At 40.8% G+C, this 25,542-nt stretch overlaps 1 protein-coding gene across 6 annotated transcripts in view; it reads left to right on the forward strand.

Annotated features, from left to right (window-relative positions):
• The window catches only part of TPD52 (tumor protein D52), a 122,887-nt gene that overhangs the window by 29,093 nt on the left and 68,252 nt on the right, over nt 1-25,542 (forward strand). For 2 of the 6 annotated variants that reach the window (XM_061448240.1, XM_061448237.1), the window contains exons 2-8: nt 548-663; nt 2,264-2,412; nt 3,293-3,394; nt 4,414-4,440; nt 9,543-9,584; nt 11,024-11,072; nt 12,197-13,625. In XM_061448240.1, coding sequence (XP_061304224.1) covers nt 548-663; nt 2,264-2,412; nt 3,293-3,394; nt 4,414-4,440; nt 9,543-9,584; nt 11,024-11,072; nt 12,197-12,313 — 602 coding nt within the window. In that variant the 3' untranslated portion in view covers nt 12,314-13,625. Of the gene's footprint in view, nt 1-547; nt 664-2,263; nt 2,413-3,292; nt 3,395-4,413; nt 4,441-9,542; nt 9,585-11,023; nt 11,073-12,196; nt 13,626-14,404; nt 14,621-25,542 lie in introns of those variants that run through there. The other 4 variants (XM_061448238.1, XM_061448239.1, XM_061448241.1 and 1 more) reach the window with 4 other exon arrangements.

Below are 25,542 nucleotides of genomic sequence, written 5' to 3' on the forward strand. Positions count from 1 at the left end.
GTGCGAAGTTTGTACTTGCAGTGCAACCCTTTTCTCTGCTGTTGTTGAGCTTGCTTATCACTGTAACCATTCCTAGTGTGTGCAGAATGGACATTTTTTTGTAATCTGATGTGGAGAGCAGTGAGGGGAGAGCCTCTGTCTTGGTCCTGAGCACCTCCAGTGCTTCCAGAGTTTCTGTGTTGCATGAGTGAGATGGAGCAGGGAGCGTGTGGGCTCCTAGGCTGTGTAGGAACTGCTGGTTAGGGTGTAGGGTTTTGCACCTTGGTCTCTATCAGAGCTGTGGGATGTGTTGTTCTCAACATGTTTCCAGTCTCCTATTATAGCAGCAGTTGCAGTTATATTGAGATTTTATACCACTTGATAGAATTAAACAGACAGTAAAATAACTTTGGTTTTCTGTATGCTGTGCTACTCAGAGAGCATGACTTTGGTATCCTCTCATCGGTTTTCTTGGTGCACTGGCACAAAAAGGCTATATATTATTAACATTAGCTGCTATCTGGCAGACATGTAATGATCTGACTTCTACTGGTTTGTTCATCCCAAGGGCTGCTGAGAAGTGACTCTATACCTGAGGTTGGGGAGGATGCTGCTGCTACAGTTGGTATGGCAGAAACATTTTCAGAAGAAGAACAGGATGAGCTAAGAAAAGAGCTTGCTAAGGTAAATCTCTTGCAAATAGCTCTTAAACTGGTTTTGAGAATGAAAATCTGGGATAGTGCTATCTTTGAACATACAGTTAATGCTTTGCATATTTATTCTGTGAGAGTCTGAAGCAGAGTGTAACACTTACGTGTATTGTGGGGAGGGTAAGGGAAGGTGTCAAGGAGAACAGGCAGTCCTGGCTGTAGGGAATTAAGCTGGAAGTGCTGAGCATACAGGTCTTAAACCTAGATACATGAATGGTTATCCCTTTTTTAACTCAAGTGGGAGAGGGGTAAATAGGGTGTCAAAGAGAACACGGTTGGAAGCCAAAACCAAGTATTGTCTTAACTGATGTGGAGTAACTGAAGCTAATTTTTTCATGAAGGATGCTTTGTAGTAATATTCAGGTAGACACTGTTTTGCTAATTTCTAACCATGTAGCTATTGTTTCTAATTCATGCAGCAGAATTTTTTTAAGAGCGAGTTAAGGAAGCACTCTTCAAAACGGACTCAGATATTCAAGCCTGATTCATCAATTAAAAAAGTTGTTAAAGTCAAGCTTTGAGTCACCAGTCTTTTTTCTTTTGTAGCTCTTTAGAACCCTAACAAAAGACCCGAACTTAAGCCTAAGGTTGGCAAACCAAGGTCAGCCGTGAGATAAGCACATTTAATGCAGTCTTGGTTTTGGTAGTCCTGATGAGTATTATTTAATGCCAAACCAATCAGCTGAAGACGGTGAGGGAAATCTGGTCCTGCTAGGTAGGGTACGTCATGCTGGTCTTCTGACAGTATCCAAACACAAGTGCGTTGAAGGTTTGGATGTATGCCTTCACCTTTGTACATGTGGCCTTTGTGCCTATGTCACATCTATACAGCCCACAGAATGACATTGTAAAGCTGTTGATATCTCTGATCATGATCTAGTGGTGCTTCTGTGAAAGGCGTAAGTGACCTGTGTAAAGAAGGAAGTACACAACCAATAGAGTTTTCTAGTTGCTGAAGAGGTGCTGTGTTTTTGTTGTTGCTGGGGGAGGGTTGTTGGTTTGCTTTTTTGGTTTTCTTTTTTATTTACTTTTTTAACTGCTCAGTCTTCCACCATTTCTACCCCTGCTCTGGGGAAGGCACTCCTCTGGCTAGATCCAGCCTGCAGTTGCTGGCTTAAGCCACAAAAGAACGTTTCTGTTCAAGCAAGGATGCAGACTTGTATATGGATCAGATACGCTCTGAGTTTCCTGATACTGGTCATACCTTGGTATCTCTTCTGACGTGGAAGGAGAATACAGGCTTGGCAATTGTCCCAGGTTTGTCTAATCTTCAAGCTTCATATAGACTAATGTTGTCTAAAGGTAATGATTTCTAACTATACAGTCTTATAGTTACCAGCTTCCTTGTGCATATCCCAGTAACAGAGCTAGCTGCAGGTAGATTACTTTCTCATCAGCTTTTCTTGTAGACTATGCTGGATTTCCCTTCTAGTATTTAGAAACAACTTTGAGGCAGTGTTAAAAACATTAGCCCTTCCATTACTGATACCTAGTTAGATGTTTTAATAAATACATAGTTAAATGGCTGGGTATATTGCTTTGTAATTTACGTCTCACCATCTCTACTGCAACAGGTGGAAGAGGAAATCCAGACACTCTCACAAGTGCTAGCTGCCAAAGAGAAGCATCTAGCGGAAATCAAGAGAAAGCTGGGAATTAACTCATTACAGGAACTAAAGCAGAACATTACCAAAAGCTGGCAAGATGTCACCTCGACCACAGCGTATGTACTGGTTCACAATGATTGCTTCACCTGTTGAGGTGGAAACTATATTGTTCTTGTGTCATGTCTAAACCCTCTGCGCTTGTGAAAAAGATGAGTGAAGGTAACAGTTATGGTCACTATTAGCCATATTATCTCACGCAAAATAAGCACAGTTGACCATAATATGGGCAATTCTATTACACTTTTTGTCTGATGTACCTGAGATACCATTACTGAGATACCATGGTGTCCCAAGTCCAACAGAATACCCTTCTTTTCCAGCCTGAAAAATTGTGGTGAACTGAGCTCATGCAGGAAGAGTGCAAAGTCAGATAACATTCTTGCCAAACACAACTGTTAGCTTAAGGTCTAGAGTGAACTGTCTTCTGCAGTTAATGACTACACAGAACATAGGAGGATATACCTCAGACTTTTTATGCTGAAATTTATTAACAAAACTATTTGGTACAAGATTTTAGGCACTTGGCACACACAAAAAACTAATACTCTGTCCTTTTTCAGTGTGTGTGCTTTTCAGGGTGTTGTTTTCTTGGTGTTTTGTGTGTGTATGATTTTTTTGTGTGTGTGTGTTTTGTGTGTGTATGATTTTTTTGTGTGTGTGTGTGTTTTGTTTTTTTTGTTCTAAGTCCTGCAATAGCAGATGGCATCTGGTCTGTGGGTGGGGTAGTAGGTTAGGTTTGTATTGGTGAACCTGATCTGAAGTCTGAGGTGACAGAGATGCTGTAGCCAGGAGGGACTGCAGTGGCTAAAAATAACCTCTTAAGTAGCTTATCCATTTGATCCTAAAGGTGAAGTATACCTCTGACACAAATCTATGTACACTAAAAGGTTCCTTATGTGGTCTGTTAAAATAACCACAGACTTAATTTTGTTACAGATACAAGAAAACATCAGAAACCCTCTCTCAGGCTAGTCAGAAGGCATCTGCTGCTTTTTCATCTGTTGGTTCAGTCCTAACCAAGAAGTTTGAAGATGTCAGGTAGGTTTCTTTAGCTTTTCCCAAGTAGCTGCATTTTGGTAAGCGTGTGATCACTGAAATAAATTTCTGCTGTTAACATACCTAGCACTTCTAAAAGTCAATCTGTCAAGAACCCTCAGCATCTGTTCTAGGAGATCTGAGTGACTTGCTGCAAAATCTTGCATGTCCTCTCTGATGCAGAAAAAAATCTGCAAAGTTCTATGGTGCATAATTTATGTATGGAAGGAAAGTAACATATGCTATCACATCCACTGCTACTTTTGTGTTTCTGATAGTATTGCAGGTGGCAGCAGCTCTGCCTGCCTCTGTGTGATACATAGAGCACTGTCATTTCTGTTCTTAGACTTTCTCAGCTTGTGAGAAACATTCAAACAGCTAATGTCTTGTAAGTGTTTGTGGTTTGGTGGTTGTTTTGTGAGTTTGGTTTCTTTCTTGTCTTGTGTGTGGATTCCTTTCAGGTGTGTGTTATTTCTTGTAAGCTGTTCTACCTCATAGCAGTGGCTTGATTTTATTACCTTTTTAATAGACTGTTGGCAGTTTCTAATTCTTAAATATTGGCATGCAACATATTTTGACTGTGTCAGATGACACAGTCCTTCATGCAAGTTAGGTAAGTTTGGTGGTCATTTTTAGCACCCTTGTGAGCTGCATGCAAAACTCCTCCCGGAAGCAATCCAATCATATGTTTAGCTTACAGTTCTTTGATTATATGATTTTTACTACTGGAACATACACAGATATTCATCTCCGCTTGTCATTTGTTGTGAATAGTGGATCAAACTTTTTTTACTTTAATTATTGGACAAATAAAAATCCACACATTCTCACAAAATATTACTGCATTGGAAAGCAGTGTAATAAAATCAGCTCTCTGTTTTCAAGTGCTGCCATTCACCTCTTTCTTGCTTTTGAAGTCTAGTGAGAAAACACTTTGAGGTGTAGTTACACAGTTACATATTTTTCTTCAGATTTATCAGAACTTCCTTTCTCTCTTTAATGCTTACTCTGGCATTGTGCAGACTACAGGCATTTTCACATTCGTTTAGGTAAGGTGGGCACAAGAGTTGTTTCTGAACCTAAGCATGTAGTCGAACTGTTTCCATTACAATTTTTAAGTTTTTGCCTGTAAGAGATATTTTTTTCCTCCAGTGTTAATGTAAAACTGAAGATCTTTTAATGCCAAGGAAGATGTTTCTTCATGTTCACCTGGTAACTATCCAAGAACATGAAATCTTGAGCACACATACTAATCAGTCTCTCTTCCTTGTAAGAAAGGAATCAGTTAAAATGATTCTGCAAGGTTGTTTGTTTTGTTTTGTTTTTTGGTTGTTTGTTTTTTTTTTTTTTGGTAAAGAGACAGAATATGGTTCTGAGGTCAATAGCTTGCAGAATTCCTCCTTGTCCTTGTCTGTACAGTGTTTGTGCCTTGACAGAATAGAAATATTCCCTTTTTTGTCTATTACAATGGGTGTTTAGCATTACGACTCAAATCTCTAGAGTCTGAGTGTAAAATAGTTCATGCATTCTCTATTTATAGTTTGTCTAGTGGACAGTCCTTATCTTTGAGTAAGTACTTTAGCAGCTCCAGACTGAGTGTTTTAGTTACCGTGTCTGTATTGCCTTTTATCTGCCTAGTCTAAGCAAATATTCAATGTTTTAAGTAGTTAAAATTCCTGTGTAGCAACTTTTGTCTATTGCTCTCATCCATCTGTGCACCTCTGGGTGTGGCTTTGCCTTTTCTGTACTCTCCCACTAAGCAGCTAAAGACAGCAGTATTATCTCTGTAAAGATGCAGGGATCTGGCTTGTGGAATACTAGCTAGGAGCTATAGCTGCAGGGGCAATGCCTGGGGAGGAGATGGTCAGTGACAGGGTAGATGTTAACAGAACTCAGACTCTGAAGCAAGCATAGTTTGCTCAAGTATAAGAATAGCAGCCTATCTGAAATATCTCTCCTTTAGCATCAGGAGCGTGGAAGGTGTCTCTATACCTTTTGGATGCAGAGCTCAGCTGCTTACTCAGCAGGGTTCTGCTGGTTTCTTCCTTAAGGCTACAGTGCTCCCCTACTAGTATTAGGCTATTGCATTTGGCAAGGGCAGACTCATAGCTCTCTTCTGGGTTCAGGAACTTAATACCTCAAAAGAAGAGTGTCTAATTACACAGGTTAGTGGCTAGGTGAGTGATGAGTACTTTCTATAAGAAACTAGGCCACTGGAAGATGATGTAATAGGGCCAGAGGAGTCCACACTGTTGGTGTGCTTCTTGGGGAGAATCATGGGAATGGAAAGTCAAGGTATTTTTATAATTTCTGGAGCAGCTGGGTTTAAAAACAAGACAACAACATCAAAAAGTGGGAAGAACTAGTGCTGTTCAACATCTTAGCTGCACTTAAACAGGGGATTTAAAACCTCTGTTTCTTGCTTTCATGGGGACCAGGTTTGTCTGGGATGCAACCAGTGAATTCAAGTCCCAGGGTTATGTGACTACTCAAGTGCTGTCTACTTTTTTAAGACTGTACAAGTCTGAACTTTCTGAAGTCTTAGAGGTCCAGGTTATTCTGTGGAAATGAGAACTCATGGGCCTGATGTTTAATTGAATGAATACTGGATACACAGGTGTGTTTTTATTCTTAATCTCATGTAGCTGCTTCATCATGGCTTTGCTTTTCTTGTATTGTTTTAGCTTAGGGACTTCTCAGCTGTCATGGCATGATTTCTTCTGTGTTGGACTATTTACACATGTTTCATGTAGCAAACATCACATGCAGGTTTTCATTCTTGCACTGCAAAGTGATTTCGGAGGGACTTGGAAAAGGGAGTAAGGCAGCTAGCAGAAATGTGAACTTGGAAAGTACTGAAACAGAGGGAGAGAGGACTGGTAATGTGAAGTCAGTGCATTATTGCTTCTCTTTTGTGTTTGTTTTCTCCACTTTTTGTTTTGTTGAAAATGAACTCTGTTCCTTCTTAGGTTTCTCCTAATACTTTATTCTCCTTTTATAAGAGCATCTTGAACTTCTGATGAGCTAGCCATCCTTTTGTAGGCAACCTTGTTTTGCACAGTATTATGTGCAAAATGGCAGTAATACCCAGATGTAGCACTCTGCAAGCTTCCTTGGCAATCATAATTTTGCACTTGGCTCCTCTTGTGCTGCATCCCTGTTACGGGGCAGAAGTCCACCTGTGCCCTGTTCTGAGACTGCAGAATAATTTTCTTTGCTTGCTTTGGAAATCTGATATGATCATGGATTCCTAAACATCATCATGTATCAGCATATCAGCTATTAACAAAAGCAAATAACTAGTGCTTGTGCACTCTTAAGCCCATGTTTTCCAGGCAGGGACTCTGGCATATCTCCCTATGCCTTTCCAAAATGTGAGGCAATGTAGTGGCTATAAAAAATAATCATGTAAAGGATAAGAAAGCTTTTAATGCAATAAAAAATACACGTAAGGCTGGAGAACAATTTACAGTGCCTTTTTTTTTTAAGCTAGAGGTTTGCTTATGAGTATTGTAAAAAGGGTTCTCTTTTCACACCACCCAACTTGATGGCCTAGTTGAGTGAGTGCTCTGATGCGGCATTTTCATTTGCACTACTTGAAGAACAAGTGATTAGATGTTAAAAAAACATCAACTGCATTTATCTAATTTAGTTCTCTTGCAAACCAGATCATTCTGTGATAAAACTATATACTATCTTGTGGTGACGTTTTACAAAATAGATGCCGAGTATATATAAGTGTATTGTACAACAGCAAGTAAATCCTTCATGAATCTATGAATAGTTCTCACATTAAACTGTCTCTCTGAGATTAAACTAAACTTCCCTAGATGCCTGTTAAAAAGATCTGCAATACACCACATGTTGCTGCTTTTCAGTGTAACAGATTATAGATTGTGAATATATATGGGAAAAGGAGGTAGTTTTCACCCTCTTTAGCCTTAAACTACTTGCAGGGTGGGGGGAAGTTGCTTAGCATGACTGGGCAAAGAGAACTATTTTAGTATCATCCTAGTTCTATAGTAAAACCTGGCAAGACCAAAACTTGTAGCAATCTACATCACAGTGAGGAATATGAATTACACGCCAGAAGACAGTCGGCTTCTATATGCTCTGGAAAAGCTTGTGGAAGCCAAACCATCCATGAAGATGAAACACAGCAGCTGAGGAAAGGGATGAGATGTGTGTGGCATGGATTACTGACATGTGTCAGGACAGCACCTGGCCTTTGCATACCTGATTCTCAGTATGCTTAACATACAAACCAACCTTCAGTTGTGCATCTGCCTTAAGGGATCCCAGCCTTAAGGGAACTTTTTACATGTGGTGTATTTTTCTATCACTGTATTCTACTGATGAGCCTCCCAATGAATCTCTTAAAACTTGTTCTGCAATGAACACGGAACCTTTTTGCATCTGTGAATGTATCTTCCATTGTGCTGAAATACTAATTGGAGTTTCGGAAATGCATCAAATATGAGAGTTCCTCCCACCCTTTCCCCCTCAGCAATTGTCTGGACAGTATTCTCTTGAAAGGCATCATAAAACAATCATAAAGCAGTCCCAGGCACAGCTACAGGTTGGGCAAAGAAGAGATTCAGAGCAGCCCTGCAGAGAAGGATTTGGAGGTGTTGGTTCATGAGAAAATGAACATGAGCAGGCAGGGTGCGCTTGCAGCCCAGAAAGCCAACCATATCCTGGGCTGCATCAAAAGGAGCGTGACCAGCAGGTAGAAGCAGGTGATCCTATCCCTTTACTCTGCTCTTGTGAGACCTCACCTGGAGTATTGTGTGCAGTTCTGGTGTCCTTAACATAAAAAGGACATGGAACTGTTGGAACAAGTCCAGAGAAGGGCCACGAGGATGATCAGGGGACTGGAGCACCTCCTGTATGAAGACAGGCTGAGAAAGTTGGGGCTGTTCAGCCTGGAGAAGAGAAGGCTGCGTGGAGACCTCATAGCAGCCTTCCAGTATCTGAAGGGGGCCTATAGGGATGCTGGGGAGGGACTCTTCATTAGGGACTGTAGTGATAGGACAAGGGGTAACGGGTTAAAACTTAAACAGGGGAAGTTTAGAGTGGATATAAGGAGGAAATTCTTTCCTGTTAGGGTGGTGAGGCACTGGAATAGGTTGCCCAGGGAAGTTGTGAATGCTCCATCCCTGGCAGTGTTCAAGGCCAGGTTGGACAAGGCCTTGGGTGATATGGTTTAGTGTGAGGTGTCCCTGCCCATGGCAGGGGGGTTGGAACTAGATGATCTTAAGGTCCTTTCCAACCCTAACTATTCTGTGATTCTATGATTCTGTGATTTTAAAACCCAGTCAAAATTTAACATTTCAAATATAGTTATGAAAAACTATGACCATAACTCTTCCTAACTTTTCTAACTTAATATTGTGGTATTTGACAAGAAACATTGAAGTTAATATCAGACTAATATGTATCAAGACTAAACTGAGATTTTGTAGAATCTAAATTAGGTGGTCTTGAAGGTATTTCGGAGCTTCTTAATCTACATCCAGTCACCTTCTAGGTGTAGGTACGTGTTGTCAGTAAGCAAAGAGTAACTGTAATGGCAACACCGGCAGGTTATAGAAATCCTCCAAGAATATCAGAACAGGGTTGAGACTAGGACTTTTTCCTGCCCTCGGCATAAACCTGACCTTGACTATATGGATTGATGTGACTGTTCTCGACAGAAAACTTGTATTGGTGAGTATGGAAATCTTGCACTGAACTGAAACTGAAGACTTCTGAATGTAGGAATAATTCTTTCCATAGGAAGATTAGTTGATTGATAAGACTCTTGTGTGTTCACTTTGTACCTGATATTGTCACAACTGTAAATGCAGCATGACTCTTATTGCTTGAGAAACTTGAGTAGACACACCGTTGCAGCTATGCAGAATATGTACTACCAAGCATGGCACTTGAATCTTGCTAAAAAGGAAAAAAGTTGTTGTAGCTTTTGCTCTGATGTACTTGTGTGTGTGCATGGCTAAGCAATTTGTGAAAGCAAAACCAAGCAGTTGGTACATAAGACTGGCTATTTACCAAAGACAGTATCCAGAAGTCAGCTCTCTAAGGCAATTGCTTCTCAGTCTATCACTTAAACTAACTTCTTGCTTTCTTTTTTCTTAATGCTGGCATTTAGTATACGCTCCATACAACATTCAATTAGCATGCCTATTATGAGGTAATGTATGCATAATGGAACTGTTGGGTTTGTTTATGTTCATTTATGGAATCAAGTAAAACTGCACTTAAGTCAACTCACATAAATTTAAAACAAAATCAAAAAAGCCACCCAACTTTGTAGTAAATTGGAATGTAACAATATTTGGTTTTATTTCTGCTTATTGGTGGCAGTTATCACGCATCTGGGATGTGACCAAGTATACTTTCCTGCTGTTTAGGGAACTATGACAACTTTTCCCTACCCAATAGAAATGTACTGCTACTAAATGACTCCACGTTTAAAAGGCACTAGCTTCTCACATGGGTTAGAACAATGAAAGTGAGTAAAAAGTACTGTGGTTTCACAACAGGGCTCTTGCTGACTTGGAGTGCTGGCCTTTTCTCTCCCCTTGCTTGGTGCTGTGTCCCTCTATCTCTTAGGAGGGTTTGGTTTGATATATATATTGGTGCCACTGCGTGCTTTCTCAAATGAAAGAGTGCTGCTAAGTGTGGGTGACTTACACAAATACCAGGCTAAGGGGGAAGGGAAGTTTAAGACTGCTTTTGAAAAAAAAAAAACAACAAAACAACCAACCACTGAATAACCACCCCCCCCCACACCCCCTCCTGTTTTTCATCTTTAATAATTATTTTTAGTCTCCTGTGAATCCTTGGGCCTGGTCTGCTGAAGGCAAGCATTTTCCATTCTGCATAAATACAGGAAAGATGTACAGGCTGTTGCACAAATTTGAAAATGGCAGTGCTAGCTAGTTGGAGCATTAAGCCACTCTTCTGACCCTAATAAATAATACACTGGCCCTCAGCATTGAACATCTAAGGATATTCAATGCTGAGTGCTGCTTTTCATATACAGAATTTACCATCTGCAATCACAACTGTCTCCAGCACTTCAAAGGCAAGGGGGATTCTCCCCAAATTTAACATGTTAGCAGAAAATGTCCTTATTAACCATATTTCATTAATTGAACACATGCCCTATTAAACTGGTTTTCCTATAACAAGTGGAAAAACTCTGGCAAGCTTTCTTTAGCAGTAACATACTAGTCTAACCAGAAGTGATGACTAAGCTGTTCTGAAACCATTTAAGCCAGAAACATGTTTGAAATCACTGGGAATAATAAGCTAAACCTAAAATACTTTCTAGTTCTCCCTTCTGTGGTATGATGAAATATCCTATTGCAGAGTGTGGCAGTGCTCAGTTGCAAGAGATACAAATGAGCTACATATTGAGTGCATTTGAATTTCAGTTATGTAATATTTGGGAAATCCAGATAGAAACTATTTTTAGGCTACCCTTAAACCAAGGAAAGAGCCCCAAACAAAATTTATGTTGACATTAGAAAAAGCAACTGTCTGCTTGTTTTGTGATATTTACAGACTAACACAGATATGGTTGTAATTCTGTGGTTCCTTTTTCTTTTATTATTATTTTCCTAGAAATTCTCCTACTTTCAAATCCTTTGAAGAAAAGGTTGAAAACTTGAAGGTAAATATCATTAAAACTCCTTGGTAATTGTGGAGCTCTGGATGTGGAGAAAAGACAGAAGTGGACTCAGGGCAACCTGTGTTTTAGTTACTGGTAAAGTGTTGAAGGTGCTTAGATGACATCCTTTTAAGTGTTGTGGAACTGGTTTCTCTGCCTAATGATCTGAGGATAAAAAATGGGTTTCCTGCACCTCTTCCAGGAGGGTGCCTTTAACTAGGGGGACTAACAGCTACCTAACCTGCACAAACAGCTAGGACAACATACCTAGTGTTATGTATCCAAAACGGTGTAGCCTTTTATTTCCATGCCTTCTTAAGGGCTAATACCCTACACAAGAGAACAGCTTGGAATGTTTCTCTTATTTTTGGCATAAAATACACAAGGCCTTTGTACCTTAATTTAGAATTTACTCACAAAAGCTTCAAGTGCCAGAAACAACCATTATTAACTTCTTGAGATTAAAAAAACTCACTAATACATGTAACTGGAACCAGATTTGACTGTTCTCATGGGCACACTGGGCTGTATGAGAAGCATGCAAGTGATAACATGGGGAATTAGACGTTCCCTTGCAAACTAATGGACATTAACACTCCTGCCATTCCCACAGGGATATAATGTAGAGGGAAAAGGAAAACACATTACCTAGAGAAAGTAAACTAGTTGCTGTACTTCACTGAAGATCTTGGGAATTGCTGTTGAGAATGGAAATTCTTCAGTGTTCTTTTTTGAGGTTCAGTGGTCTTTTTTAAGCAATACAGAAGTGAGTTTTAACTCTGAACCTTTCAAAGCCTAAATGGCTTGAAAGGCTGCAAACCCACATCCATTTTTAACTGAGGGCATGTCAACCTTCAGACTCCTTGGAATGAGGGCTGCTGCTTCATGCTGCGTGCATCAAGAAAGCAGAGGGAGACTGCTATGTTAGTCTGCTGCTGGTGGTTGCTTTCCACATGATACTTAAAAACTTGCCTTTAGAGTATTGCAGAGGTAGCTCCATCCTGGAAAAGCTGCTCTGCTGAAAAGTTATTAAACATTCTCCTGCAGAGGTACTGGTTTACACTGTTCAGCATGTTTGGCATGTCAAATAACTGCAGTTTTATGTTGCGGCGCTCTCTGTGTTCTAGTCTAAAGTTGGAGGAAGACAACCTGCTGGAGGAGACTTTGGAGAAGTTCTCAACTCTGCTGCCAATGCCAGTGCCACAGAAACGATCACAGAACAAACACAGGAGGAGACCCACTGAGATTCCTGCTGCTGTCCTGCTACCCACTGCCAGATGCTGCAAGCGAAAACTAAGCACACTTGTAACATTATTTGCGCTTTTCCCACCAGATGTGCTTTTATTTAGCATGTAGCTGTTTTACCAGGTTAACTGATACCAAGCTTTTTTGTGGGTTCAAAAATATTTTTGAAACTAAAATACACTGTTTGGGGTTTTGTGTGGGAAGGGGAATTTTTATGCCTTTCAAGGGTTTAAAGGACTTACTTGTAATTTGAAGGCAACCTGTAAAATATAGCAATGAAAAAACCCTCTTTGGAGAAGTTAATTGTATTGTACATATACTGTGGATACATAATTCCTTTTGACTCTGTAACTACTGCTAAATTTAATTATTACGAATCTGCTGCTGCTGCCAGACTGAAGCTTGTGATTACTTCAGTTAAGCGTTGCCTGCAGAGGACATCAGGCCAGGGGGATTGTGCCCAGCGAAAGACAGGACTTCTTCAGGCTTTAAATAAGTTACTTGTAGCAGGATTACACCTGGGTAGGACAGAGCTGTCTTACAAACATGTTCCTCATAAAACAGTTGCAGACAGGGTAATACATAACATCTGGAACTTACCCATTTGTCTGTGGATTATCCACCTAGGAAGGAAGCTCCTAACCATCACAGACGGAAGCAATATGCCTAGCAGTGCTGGTTTGGTTCAGTTACAGTAACATTTTCAGTCTTGTTTTTTGTCCATGATGCTAATGTGGCAGGATACACTGCTGAACTTATGATCAGTTGTGAATAAATTCATCTTAATTCACACATGGTGGCATCAGACTAACAAAGCATGGACTGTAAGAGTAAGCCTGAGAATGACATTGGCTCTTTTCTAGGCAGCAAGAGAACTGCTCTCAAATGCTGATGCTGCTTCCTTCATAGGCTGACCATTGGAAACATCTGCTAGACTGTCTTACACTCTTTTTACATGTTAAAAGCCCTGTTCCTGTTTAAGAGTCCAGCAATCTGTCATAGCGCAGTGTAGCTCTTCTACGAGATCTGTTCTCCTACAAGATCTTTCTCCTATATGTTGCTTTAGCTGATGTACTCTTCAAGTCTCTTGTATGTGGTGTGTTTCTGGCACATGGAGTTGGTATGGTTAGAACTGGAAACAAATTTTGAAAACAGTTGTGTGAAATTCATGAAACTTTAACCTGCCACAAATGTTTGGAGGAAAAGAAGTTGGCTCCTGACAACCTTGTGTGTCACATGTAGTAAATATGCTTAATTACATGTGAGAAGCTTAATAAAAACATGTATGTGAGGAATGTATTGTCCTGTGAATACGGAGGATAATTGACTTTTTTATTTCTACTTCAAACAGTGCTTTTAACTTTGGTTTCAAAGTAGTGCTGATACGTACTACTCACATGGGGGATCTACACTGAGGAGTTTGATGTTCCTAGAGCCTAAGCCTAGGTTGACTTCCAGTGACTTACATAAACTGACGTGATTCCATTTGGAAGTTTAGAAAAGGGGTCGACGTGCACCCTCAGCCTCTGACAGCTCAGAATGGAGAACTGATGACACAGCAGGAGTGGAGCTCTCTCTCTCAACTGTTAGTAACAGGTCGAGCAGGTCCTTCCGGAACGTTATCCTTCTTGGATGGGTTCTGTTTCGGTTATTTAACTGATGAACAGACACCTAGTCCAGAGCTGGGTCTGCACGCTGTTACGCTCAGACTTGCAGCTGCACCCTCGCGTGCAAACACCCTTAGGGAGGCTGTTGCCACTGAAGTTTTACTTTCGCTGCGGTCTGTGCTAACGTCGCCGTCCCCAGCCCCGTCCCGCCGGACCGGCTCCTCCAGCCAAGACACAGCTGCAGGCTTCGTTCACCTCCCCTTGCCAGGTGCTGGCCGCCTGGCTGGGCACGCAGCGGCTTTCCCTGCGCTGTCCCGTGGCCAGCCGGGTCTCCTCCCGCAGCAGTAGCACGAGGGCCGCAGGGACCGGCCGCCTCCTGCCCCTAGCAGCGGAGGGCAACCCGCCCTCCTTCGCCGACCATGGCGTCTTCCTCGCTCCGTCTCAGCCCAGCATGATGCGCCTGCGCCCGCCTGGGCGTAGCGCAGGGTCAGAGTTCACGCTCCGCCCTGCACGCGGGCAGTCATGGCGGCGCCGAGCTGGGCGCTGTTCGCTGCGCGGGCCGCGCTCCGGCCGTGGTGGCTGCGGGCGGTGAGGCGCTGCAGCGGTGCCCCGCCGGCGGCAGCCGTGGGTGCCTCCGCTCTCCCGCAGCAGACGGCAGAGCGGCCGAGGGCAGATACCGCGGCCCCCGGCCCCCGGCAGGTGAGGGCGCGGTGGGGAGGCCGGGTAGGGCAGTGGTCGAGGCGGTTCCGGCCCCGCTGTCCCGGTGGGGCCGTCCCTCCAGTGCCTCCCCGCGGATCCTCTGCCGCCTTCCTCTGCTCTTCGGCCGGTGCAGGCAGCGTGCGTCCCCGCTGCTTCGCTTTAGCCTTCCTGAAACGCTGGCCCCGTGCACAGCCCTTTGCCCGCCACCCTGCTTGTTGCCGCGTGTGTGCATCGCCTGCTCGGAGGAGTCCTGTTTGCCCCATCCCTGGCAATGTTCAAGGCCAGGCTGGATGGGGCTTTGAACAGCTTGGTCTAGTGGAAGGTGTCCCTGCCCATGGGAGTGGGGGTTGGAACCGGATGAGCTTTGAGGTCCCTTCTAACCCAAACCATTCTGTGCTTCTCACCTCTTCATCCTTCGTAATGACTGTCCTACAGAAATACTGACAGTTTTCATGACGTTTTACTTTTAACCTACTCCTACAAAAGTCTAATATAGAAAGTGTACAAGTAGTTTTGCGTGTGTAGAATGCAGAGTACAACTCTCTGGGCAAAACTGTATTCTGCCTTTTACAGGCAGGCAGGGAAAATGTGGAAAATCTTTAGCTAAGTATTTTAGCAGGTCAAATCAAAGACCTGTCAGGCCAGTACTTTACAGATTTGTAGTGGAAATATGAAGGCTGGTGTGAACGAAACACCTGTGGAAATGCAGGTGTATGAAGGCATCAAAAGAAATAGCAGGACTGGGGTAGAAAGAATGTATGTTAATGTGGAAAACCACAGTTTTCTGGGAAGCTGTTTTTGGAAGTGAAATTGCTGTTGTCAAGGCCTGCACTCTGATAACCTGCAGCACAGATGAGTCACCAAGAGCACACCCTGTTTCTGAACCACAACCGGAAGGCAATAGGCTTGTGTTGTATTTCATGTGCCATTTGTTTTCCTGTTACTCCATCATGAAAACAAACATGGAGAGATAGACAGTGAGCAGCAGCCTGCTATTTATTGAGGCTGCACTTAGAGATTCTGGAGCAAAGGAGCACCCAGTAAACAACTGTTGGTCCTGAAGCGTGTAAAAGATTTGTCCAAACCCAAGTTCATCATTGCCAAACGGGAAGAATGTTGGAGGTGTGATGATAGCTGCCATCCTTTGTCCTTGATGTTGTACTTAAGTGCTCTTGTCCTAGAACGATTTGGTTATGTGTCTGTGGGTATGACAATGTGAGTGTATGGAACTTGGGAAAGAATGAGTATGAGTGGTAAAGTGAACATGGAAGTTTTGTGAACCATTGCTTTCTCTGGCTGTTGTGCTGATTTTTGTCATGCTGATTTTCTCACAGTGTCTGTTGTGACAGTGGCTGTAGCTGACATCTAGGGAAGCAGAAAAAAGCACTGTGTGTGTTTGTACTGGTGTATCTCTTCCAGGCTGAAAAACCCCAGCGTCTGATTTTTCCTTGGTTGGAAGTGCTGCTCTTCATCCTTGTCATTCTTTGTTTGCTAACTTTTCCAATTCTGTTTGATCACATGAGTGGCTTGGAGTGTGCCTGGTAGGCTATGGAGATTAATGCTGTGAATTAATAATGCAGGACTGGTTTAGTACTGGGAGTATAGAACAAGAAATGCCTCCGTCATTGAATCCAGAACTTGGTATCTCAAATTACTGCATAATCTGTGCCTCTGTTTTCCATTGAGTATCTGCACTGTCAAGGCTGGCTATGCAAAGAGCAAACATCTGCCTAATCCAGGGTGCTGGCTCAGGTAGGGTTTAGGAAGGGATTCACTTGATTTAGCTATAGAGGATGCTGAATGCTACTTCAAGTATTTGAGGGGTTAATTTTTCATTCCCTTTTTCTTTCCATGGAAGTAAGAAGCCAGAAATCTTTTCTCTTTCTATCAATAAATAAATAGTCATCAAGACTTTAAACTGAGATGTTACATAGTATCCACAACATCATTTTGAAGTGGAATTACATACACAAATATAAACAATGCAATACGTAAATCATATTGGAAGTGTAAAGTGAAGAGCTGGCCTACGACTCTGGATTTCACAACACTGTCGAGTTACTCTCTCAAAAAGAGGAAGAGCAGTAGCTTGCTTTGCAGTGTCATGGTGATGTTAAAAGCGTAACAGTGAGATGAAGTAAGATTACCATGAGTCTACTTTCATGCTGTTCTTAGCCTAGTCAGGAAAGACTTTGGTGAGCCCATGTGTGATTGATGATTATTCAGTGATTGCTCTTTTGAGAGTGTGCAGAAGAGGAAAATAAAAGTGCTCTGGCTTGTAGTGTAATCTCTTAGTTCTGTGTAGTTTCCTTGAAATCGCCTTTTCACCATTTTTAACTGATTTTAAAATGCTAGGAGTTATGTTACTTGGTAAATAAATTTTCCACAGCAACCCTGATGCTAATGTGGGATTCCCCAGCATAAAGCTGGGTAATACTTACGGGAGGATGTACTAGATGCTGCTGGAAGAACTGAAGGCATTAGACCTTGCGAGAAAATCCCTCTGAGGGGAGAAACTCAGGAGCTTGCCTCGAGAGGATGCGGTGGCTCCGCTGCAGTCCCTTCCTGGGGTACCGTACATCTGCAGGATCTACTCTTCCAAGCAGGTGGAACGTGGTCTTGCTCATCCCTTCCCTGAGCTGCAGCCAGAGGAAAGTTTCTGCTCCTAATCTGGTGGCAAAGAGACAGGTACAAAGTGCTACCTGGCTTTTGGTTTACTTGTAAGAGCACAGAGATGTTATTTGGGTCCTTAGTGTTTGTATTGCTTTCCAGCTTGCTTCATAGGTACTTTATAGTGCTCTCTGCCATGTTGGGAATTTCTTAGGGTTTTGTTCTTCTGTTGCTGTTTTGCAAATAGGGAAACTTACAGAGCACTTAAATAGTGCTTAAAATTGTTAAAAAGTTAGCAGCTTTATAAGCAAAATATTCTGCTAAATCCACATGATATTTAACATTGTCTACAACAGGCAGCTTCTTACTGCTTTTTGGTTTTTTTGGTCTGTGTTTTTATAATGTCTTAAGTTTTGCATTCTAAGCTGAACAAAAAAATGACATGTTTAAAGTTCTTTTCTTCTCTGTAGAATTGCTTAAACCTTTCAGAAGGACAGGAAATACTTTAGGTGTTACCTTTATTTGCAGACTGAAGCTGCCTGCTGAGCAAAATGGAAAAACTTGCTTTTTAGGATGGAGCTGATGATTCTTGTTGATATGGGTAGAGAAATGATTGTTGAACTACGTTCATAGGTAGTTTACCAACATTTGAAGAAAATGTAAGAATGAAGCAACTAGTTAAGAATAAATGGCATATTTTTGTGCACTATGGACTAAATAGTCTTAAAGTGTTTTAAAAAATAAATGGTAAATTTGTCAAATGTAGTTTTAGGTAGAAATGGGTTATTGCTATGCTAGCTTTACTGCTGATCTGTAATATGTATCATGGTGTGATAAAACTCTTCTGGTAACTTTTTACTTTATAGTAACAGGGACAAGTCATCAAGTGAGTGCTGGAGCTCAGTGAAATGAGGGAAACGTTGTCTTTCTTGAGAAGCGGAGATCTCCAGCCCACAGAGGTGCTGCGCTTGGGTTTGGGTGCACTTCCGTGCCCGGCACAGCAGAGGGCATTGCTTGTTTCTAGATGTCGCCGGAAAAGTAGCCCGTTTGAGGAATTTCGCATTTGGTTCTTTGAATACTGTCTTTTAAGGGAAAGCATTCATTAAGAAGTGTAACTGACTTTGTCCAAAGTTCACATGGAAGGGGCTGGGTTGGTATCAGTACATCGTAGTAAGTAATTTCTGAAAGAGATTAGAAATTATTCTTCCAGAAATGACTGTATTTTTAAATCTAGTCAGCTATAGGTTCTTTCTTGAAAGGATTTGGGGATTCAGAGGTTTCAGGAGTACGTCCATATATTTAAATTTCAAGTCACTATTTAAATAAATAAAACATCAATATCAGAGCAAATACAAGCTATTTTAATAGGTGATATAAAGAGTTGCCTTCTCTATTTATGTTTTAGGGGAGGGATTAAAAACTAAAACACAAAAGTGAGAATTTTAAAAGAAGTTTTACACTTTGTTCTGAAAGCTACATGGATATGCTTTATAAAGGATTTGTATCTTTCTTGCTTGTGCAGTATCTTGGCAACTCCAGTTCAAAATAGTGTGTAACACTGGATGTTTTGAAATTAAACATTAAAAAAATCCAAACTATTTTAAATGTAATTGTTGGTGGGGAAATATTTCCCCCAGTGTATCTTCCCAGCTAAGTTAACATTTAAAAGATGATTTTACTGAAGTTGCAGTTACTTGAGCATGAAAATACTTGTTTATATTTTGTACAGTTTTCACTTGTAATTTTGTAGCGTAATACTTCTGAGGACAGACACCTATAATCTTTGCATGGATGGAGTGCTCTTCAAGCGTTGTTAAGTAACTTATGAACTTTTTTTGTTTTAATGGCAAATATAGCAACATCATATAAAACCTATATGCCAAGAACAGAAGTTACTCTTTTAAGCAGGTTACCTTCTGGCCAGCATTCAGGTACTGAAAACTGCTGACTGAGAGTTGAACTTCCCAGTTGTGGGATTAGTGGGAGCTGGAGTGAGTTTTCTTTACCTGGAAGTCTCTCTTGGCTTACTTTGCCACCTTGTACAGCAGCATTTGAGGAACTTGTGACATGTCTGCTACTGCTGCACTGTGGACACATGCTAGTGCTTTCAGGTTAATGCTAAACAAGGACTGTATCACAAGCTTCTCCGCATCCTCTTGGCTGGATCTGCTCGAAATGCTGGTTTGCATTATAGTGGGAATGAGCCTGTTTGACCCTCATTTGACCTCTGCAAAGGAGCAGTTCTAACTTGTGAATGCTCTGGCTGAGGCATCAAAACTTGGCTCTTCTGACTTGGGTTTGCCCCGTCTGTGGGCACAGCTGGGCCTGATAGATGGCCTGCTTTGCATACAACACAAGTGCTTGCATGGCAGGATTTTGTAAAACTCGCATGGTGTTGGAACAACACTGAAGAAAACAGGACTTGTGCTCTTGTGGGGTGGCAGGAGAAAAACACATGCCGTCCCTTTGAAGGTGTAATTATAGTAAAATTGTACATGGTTGTAATAAGCAGTGGTGACTCAGGAACACAAATCAATGTAGGCAGACCCTGAGCACGTTGCACAGCTCTGTCCTTGGTTGGCATGAGGAAGACCACAGTGCTGGTGGAGAGTGGGTTGCAGTTGTCTTCTTTCCTTCAGAAAACTATGGGTTAGCAAGTGCTCACTTTGGCATTGCAGGAGGTCTGTGAGTGATAGACATTATGTGATATGCCTTGAATGACTGGCTGTCAGGGTAGAATCCCAAAATTCAAACTGTCTTGGGACTACCAAAACGGCGAAAAGCAAGTGGATATCAGGTGCCCACTCTTGATTGATTGACTACAGACGATATAGCTGGAAGAAGGTGCATGGAACTGTAATGTAGAGGTTAAATAGGAATTTAAATACTCCTAGTGGTTAATGTTATCAACAGGATATTTACATCCACTGTTGCTGTAGGAAATCCCAGTTACTCTCCTATGACTATTGAAGCAGCAGCCTGTCCTCCGGGAGCCTGGAAAAAAAGGGCCTGGAAGAGTGGGGCGGTGATAATTGGAGAAGCTGTCAGTCTGGAGATAAGACAGTGCTGTTGTACGGGGCTGCCAGTGTCCCATTTCAGCATGGCCACCCTGTACAGCAACCTAATGTGAGGATACGGACATACGATTGCTCTGTGTGTGCTAATCTGGCAGAGTTTTCTTTTTGAAGTAATCCATGTGGTAGGTTCACTCCTTTTCCCTGGTTTAGAGGGTAGGTGATTTCTGTTCAGAATTGCAGTGGAGGGTTATACATTGTATTATAGCAGGGAAGAAATGCAGAACAGGCAGTGTCCTGATTTTTTCCTATAGTCTTTAAAGAAAGCTACAGGCAAATATTTTTTTTTTTTAATTATGTACAGAAGTTACTTAATTTCAAGAAAAATAAGCAGCTTTAGTGTGACCAAATCACGTGCTATTTTATGTTAGGAAATAAATTCTTAGCTCAGCATTGTTTAGCAAATGATCCTTCTGGCTAGTCAACAGCGGATTTTCAAAGCTGCATTTGAAATTCTTCATGGAAGTCTTGTTTCATGAGTTCTGCACTGTGTTCCGAATTGAAGTGTGAAGATAACTGGAAAACCTTCTTTTTACTACGAACGCAAAGAAGTTGGTATGGAGTCACTCAGTGCAGCAAGTTGTTCCTTTATAAGATATGTTGGGTAAGCCTTGATTGTTTGGGTAGCATTATAGTGTGCTAGCAATATGATTTTGCTGCTTTCTGCTGTTTTAAATGGGCAATTGATTGATGAAGAAGTTTCAAAAAAGTGTCTAGAAGCAGCTGCGGATCCAGCCATGATGTCCTTCCCCTCCTTGGACGTACTCTAGTGTTTTATGGTATTCCTCCTAAGCTCAGTTGTGTAAAGTCAAAGGAAAAAGAAGTGTAGTATTAAATTTTAGTAATGTATATTGCTGTATGTAACACCAGAAGATTCAGACTCAGACAAAATAGAGTATAGCAATAGTTGACTAAAAAAGTCACCTGCCTATGAGCAACATCTAGACAATAATATGTGTCATTGTTATTGTAAATACTTATTCTCTTTCATGAGTTTGACAAACAGTTCGTGTACTGCATCTTGAGGATAAGTCTAAGATGCATCCATCTTCAAATACAGAAAAAAAGCTGCAGATAGCCTTAACAGGAACATAAAGAGATTTCTAGACAACAGAGAAGTTCTAACATTGAAACTGCAGTTGAGGAAAGTCTGTTGAATACTATGACAAATCCTATTCCTGTGATCTCTCTTTAAGTTTTGGTTTTTTTTGTTGTTTTTTTTTCCTTGAGATCTGCATGATCCTACTTGAAAACTGTAACTGTGAGAGGCAAAAGTTGTTTTCACCATGATGTTTTACTGATTGTGCTACATGTATTTGGTTAATTCTTATTAGCATCTCTTTTAAAGATGTGCTTAGTTAACAATATTATGTTGTTCGTTATTATGAGGACTATGTATATACGAATATATACATACAAGTTTATTGCGTGTTGTCTGCACGGCTGTGGTACTCTTAATTAGAAGTTATTCTGTATGCAAAAGTAAAATCAGGTGTGGAACATACTATATTCATCAGTCAGTACCAAAACACAGAGCTTGATGGAAGGATGTTGATGAATGTAAACTGACACCAAATCATGTATGGTGAACCTTTCATTGTTTTTAAAATACAAGTGTAATCTTTTCCTAATCTCCAATCAAAATATAATTTAAAACATTATATATATAATTAGCCTTTTTAGAAAGCTAATTTCAATCTGTGAGGTTGGCTTAAAAATCCTGTCTGTAGCCAAGCAAAAACTTGCAATGCTCTTTGCCAAGTATGACAACTATTACCCTTATATCTTCCTATTACTATGTTTGTTTCCATTTGGATAATGCTGTGAAATATGAATCGCCCTATTAGTAAAACTGAAGTTTAGTTCTTCCCATATTTTTTTAATTTTGGGATGAGAAAGGTTGGTAAATAGGAACTGTGACTTAGACAAAATGAAGATGTTCAGTGAAAATCAGTTATTTGTGCATTACATGCATTTCAAAATAGTTTTGTAGATATTTTTGTGTAGTAGCCTCTTTCTGAGTCACAGTTCTTCCTAGGTGGAAGTCAATGAAGCAGCACACCTCTTACAGATTTTCTTTAGGAGTTATGTGCCAGAAGATTTTATTGCTTACATATGATGTTGGGAAAATGGTATGTCTATTTTGACAGTATAACCACACATTTATGTAACTGAAGATTAACCAGTTGATTTTTAGGCTGGAAAGGATCACTGTGGCCATCTAGGCTGACTTTGACATAAGGCACTGAATTTCAGTCAGAGACTCTTGCACTTACCTTAGCAAGCTTGTCTTTCAGATAAATTAGGGTACTTAAAGATAAATAAATACCCTCTATTCTGCTCTTGTGAGAATCTTCCTGGAGCACTCGGTCCAGTTCTGAGGTCCTCAGTGCAAGGAAGACCTAATGGGTCCAGGGGACGGCCATGAAAGTACCTCTCCTGCGAAAAAAAGCTGAGAGAGTTGGGGTTCAGTCTGGAGAAGAAAAGACTTCAAGGAGACTTTATTGTGTCCCTTCAGGATTAGAGGGCTTCTAAAAAATATTCCTCCATCTTTCTTACCAGGGCAAGTAGTGATGGAAAAGGGACAATGGTGTTAGTCTGAAAGAGGGTGGTAGGAACAGGTTGTCCAGAGAAGTTGTGGCTGCCCCATCCCTGGCAGTGCTCAACGCCAGGTTGGATGGGGCTTTGAGCAACCTGGTCTAGTGGAAGGTGTCCGTGCCTATGGCAGGGCAGGGTTGGACTGAATGAGCTTTAAAGTTCCCTTCCAACCTAAACCATTCTATGAAAAAAGTGTCAATCATAATACGTGTATGTAAGAAAGCAACATTAGAGTTTGTATTCCAGTACTACTTCTGGTGTTTTCTGCTTTGTGAGGGCAACTTGGATATCTGTTTAATGGGATTTTCTAGAGTTTTGTGTTTTTGTTTGTTTTTTTTTGTTTGTTTGTTTGTTTTTAGGGTTTTTTTCCCTTCTTCAATGTTATTCTAGTTTACTTGGGACTAAATTGAAAATAGAGTAAGGTATTCTTAATTTCCCAGCTTTATTGCTCAGCTGGTTTCACATGGATTGGCAAGAGCAATGTTAAGTTCTCTGGCTTGCAACTAAGGTTTGTAATGTTGTCAGATTGTTTTGTCCGAGCTGCACAGAAAGCTTATGGAGTAGATCATGCTCTTTCAGGTGTTCCACAGGAGACAGGGTGCTCTTCTCCAGGCAGCTCAGTTCACGTGTGCTCCTAAGTCATACTGGGACACTGAGACTTCTAGCAAATTGTATGCAGCCAAGTCACTGCCAGATTTTGCCTTCAGGTTAGCAGTGAAGTATGGAGGTATGTTAGCTTTGATACCTGTGCTCCTTACAGCCTAATCATGTAGTGTGTTTAAAAAAATAAAATGAATCAGGGTTAAAACAAAGAGGTCTTTACAAAATACTACTAGACTTGCATAGTAAATTAGTTGCCAAAAATTCTGATACCTACACTGGAATTTAAATGACTCTTTGCCAAAACACTTAGTCACTGCTTCTCACTAAGGGATGCTTAAATGCCTAGTATCAGCTTTTTACTTCCAGCCCTTTTGGCTGAAGAGTTTGGTTTGTTTTGCTTTCTAAAATAAAACTACATTTCTGCACTGTGCTGAGGAGAATATATGGGTGCTTGTCTTTTGGTTTAAACAGCAGAGGTTTGCTTCATTTTCTGGCAGTTCATTGGGGGTGCTTGTAGCTTAAAGGTCGTGATGGGAAAAAACTCTGGACAGTTAAACTCCTAAGTATGCAAGGTTTTTGAAAGTTAATGCAGATATCATAAAGATAAAAATGAAAAATATATCAGTCAATTTTCTTCATCCTCTTCTAGGCAGAAAAAGCTGTTTTCCTTTGCTTTTTCCTATCATAATATCTGGGGTTTGAGCAACCTGGTCTAGTGGAAGGTATCCCTGCCCATGGTGGGGGACTGGAACTAGATGATCTTTAAAGTCTGTTCTGTGATTCTAGGAGAAGCTTTCATTGCTCACTGTGCTCTTTTTGAAGAGCAGTTTTGTAGTGCCGTATTGTATAAAACAGTGATGCTGTTTTCTTTCTCTCCTGCTTTCTTCAAAACTTACCTTTAAAAAGATGGGTACAGACACACCTGTGTTTATTCCAACACTATACAATTTGAGGTCTGCTGCTTTTGATGGTGCAATTCAAAACATTACTCAGGTATGGACAGAAATTAATGAATATGGTATCTGCTGGAATTTTTAGCTATACTGATACTTCTTCTATTGGACTGTAGATATTAATTACTTTTAAATGTATATTAGAACCCTTATAACTAAAATAATTACCTTAATTCAGGTCATCATAGCATAAGCTGTTGTGCAAGTGCTGTCTTTACAGAAATTGGGCCTTGTAACAATCTGTAGGAAGTGATTCATATGAAGCTTTTGTAATTATCTCCTTGTTTACTATCAGGGAAGCTTCCAGCTTGCTCCTTGACTGCTTTCAGAGCCCTCCTTTTTGACTTTGCAGTCATTAATTTTAGATATTTCCCCTAAATCACTGCTTTTATTTCTGCGTTGAATCACAGCTCCTCCTTTTATGCTTTATCTTTGGATTATTTTCCTGCAGTAGTTTTATTACATGACCCAAATCTTGCTTTTCTTTCAGCTTTATACAGTAGTTAATCTTTAAAACCCTTTGTTAGCCAGAAGTTTTTATTAGTTCTTCACTTTTATCCATTTGTATGGAATTAGAAGGAAAAGTATCCTATTTAGAGGAAACTGAGGATATCTTCCTTGTCTTTGTGGTTGTCCAATTTGGGTTGTAAGTTGAATCTTTTGGGAAGCAGTATGAACTCCGGTTGTTTTTATATTTCTTTTATAGGACAAAACCTCAGGCTGCTAATCAGGGAGGAAAAAGAAAAAGATCTATATTATGGTGGGGAGGAAATGCAAAACAGGCAGTGGACTTTAGAACAAGCTGTTGAGTTTACGTTTTTGATTATAACTGTGTGCTGTAAATGGGAAGATGTTGTGCTGTCACTTGTGAGCCTTAGTAGATGATTTTCATGGCAGTGGTATTTAATTACTTGTATACTAGCTAAAACTTGTGTCCTAGTTTGCATTACACAGAGCAGTCTAAGAATAATCTCCCCGTTTTCTACTATATGCATAGTTTCGCATGGCTGGTTTATCCATAAACATTTGGGGTTTTTAAATAACAGCATTTTAATATTTGCCTTGGCTTTCAATCAGGCTTCAA

Source organism: Pezoporus flaviventris, unplaced genomic scaffold (genome assembly GCF_033815535.1).
Source record: "Pezoporus flaviventris isolate CSIRO_AGI_PZ_B2104156 unplaced genomic scaffold, CSIRO_AGI_Pfla_v1 ptg000007l, whole genome shotgun sequence".
In the NCBI taxonomy this organism is placed as follows: domain Eukaryota; kingdom Metazoa; phylum Chordata; class Aves; order Psittaciformes; family Psittacidae; genus Pezoporus; species Pezoporus flaviventris.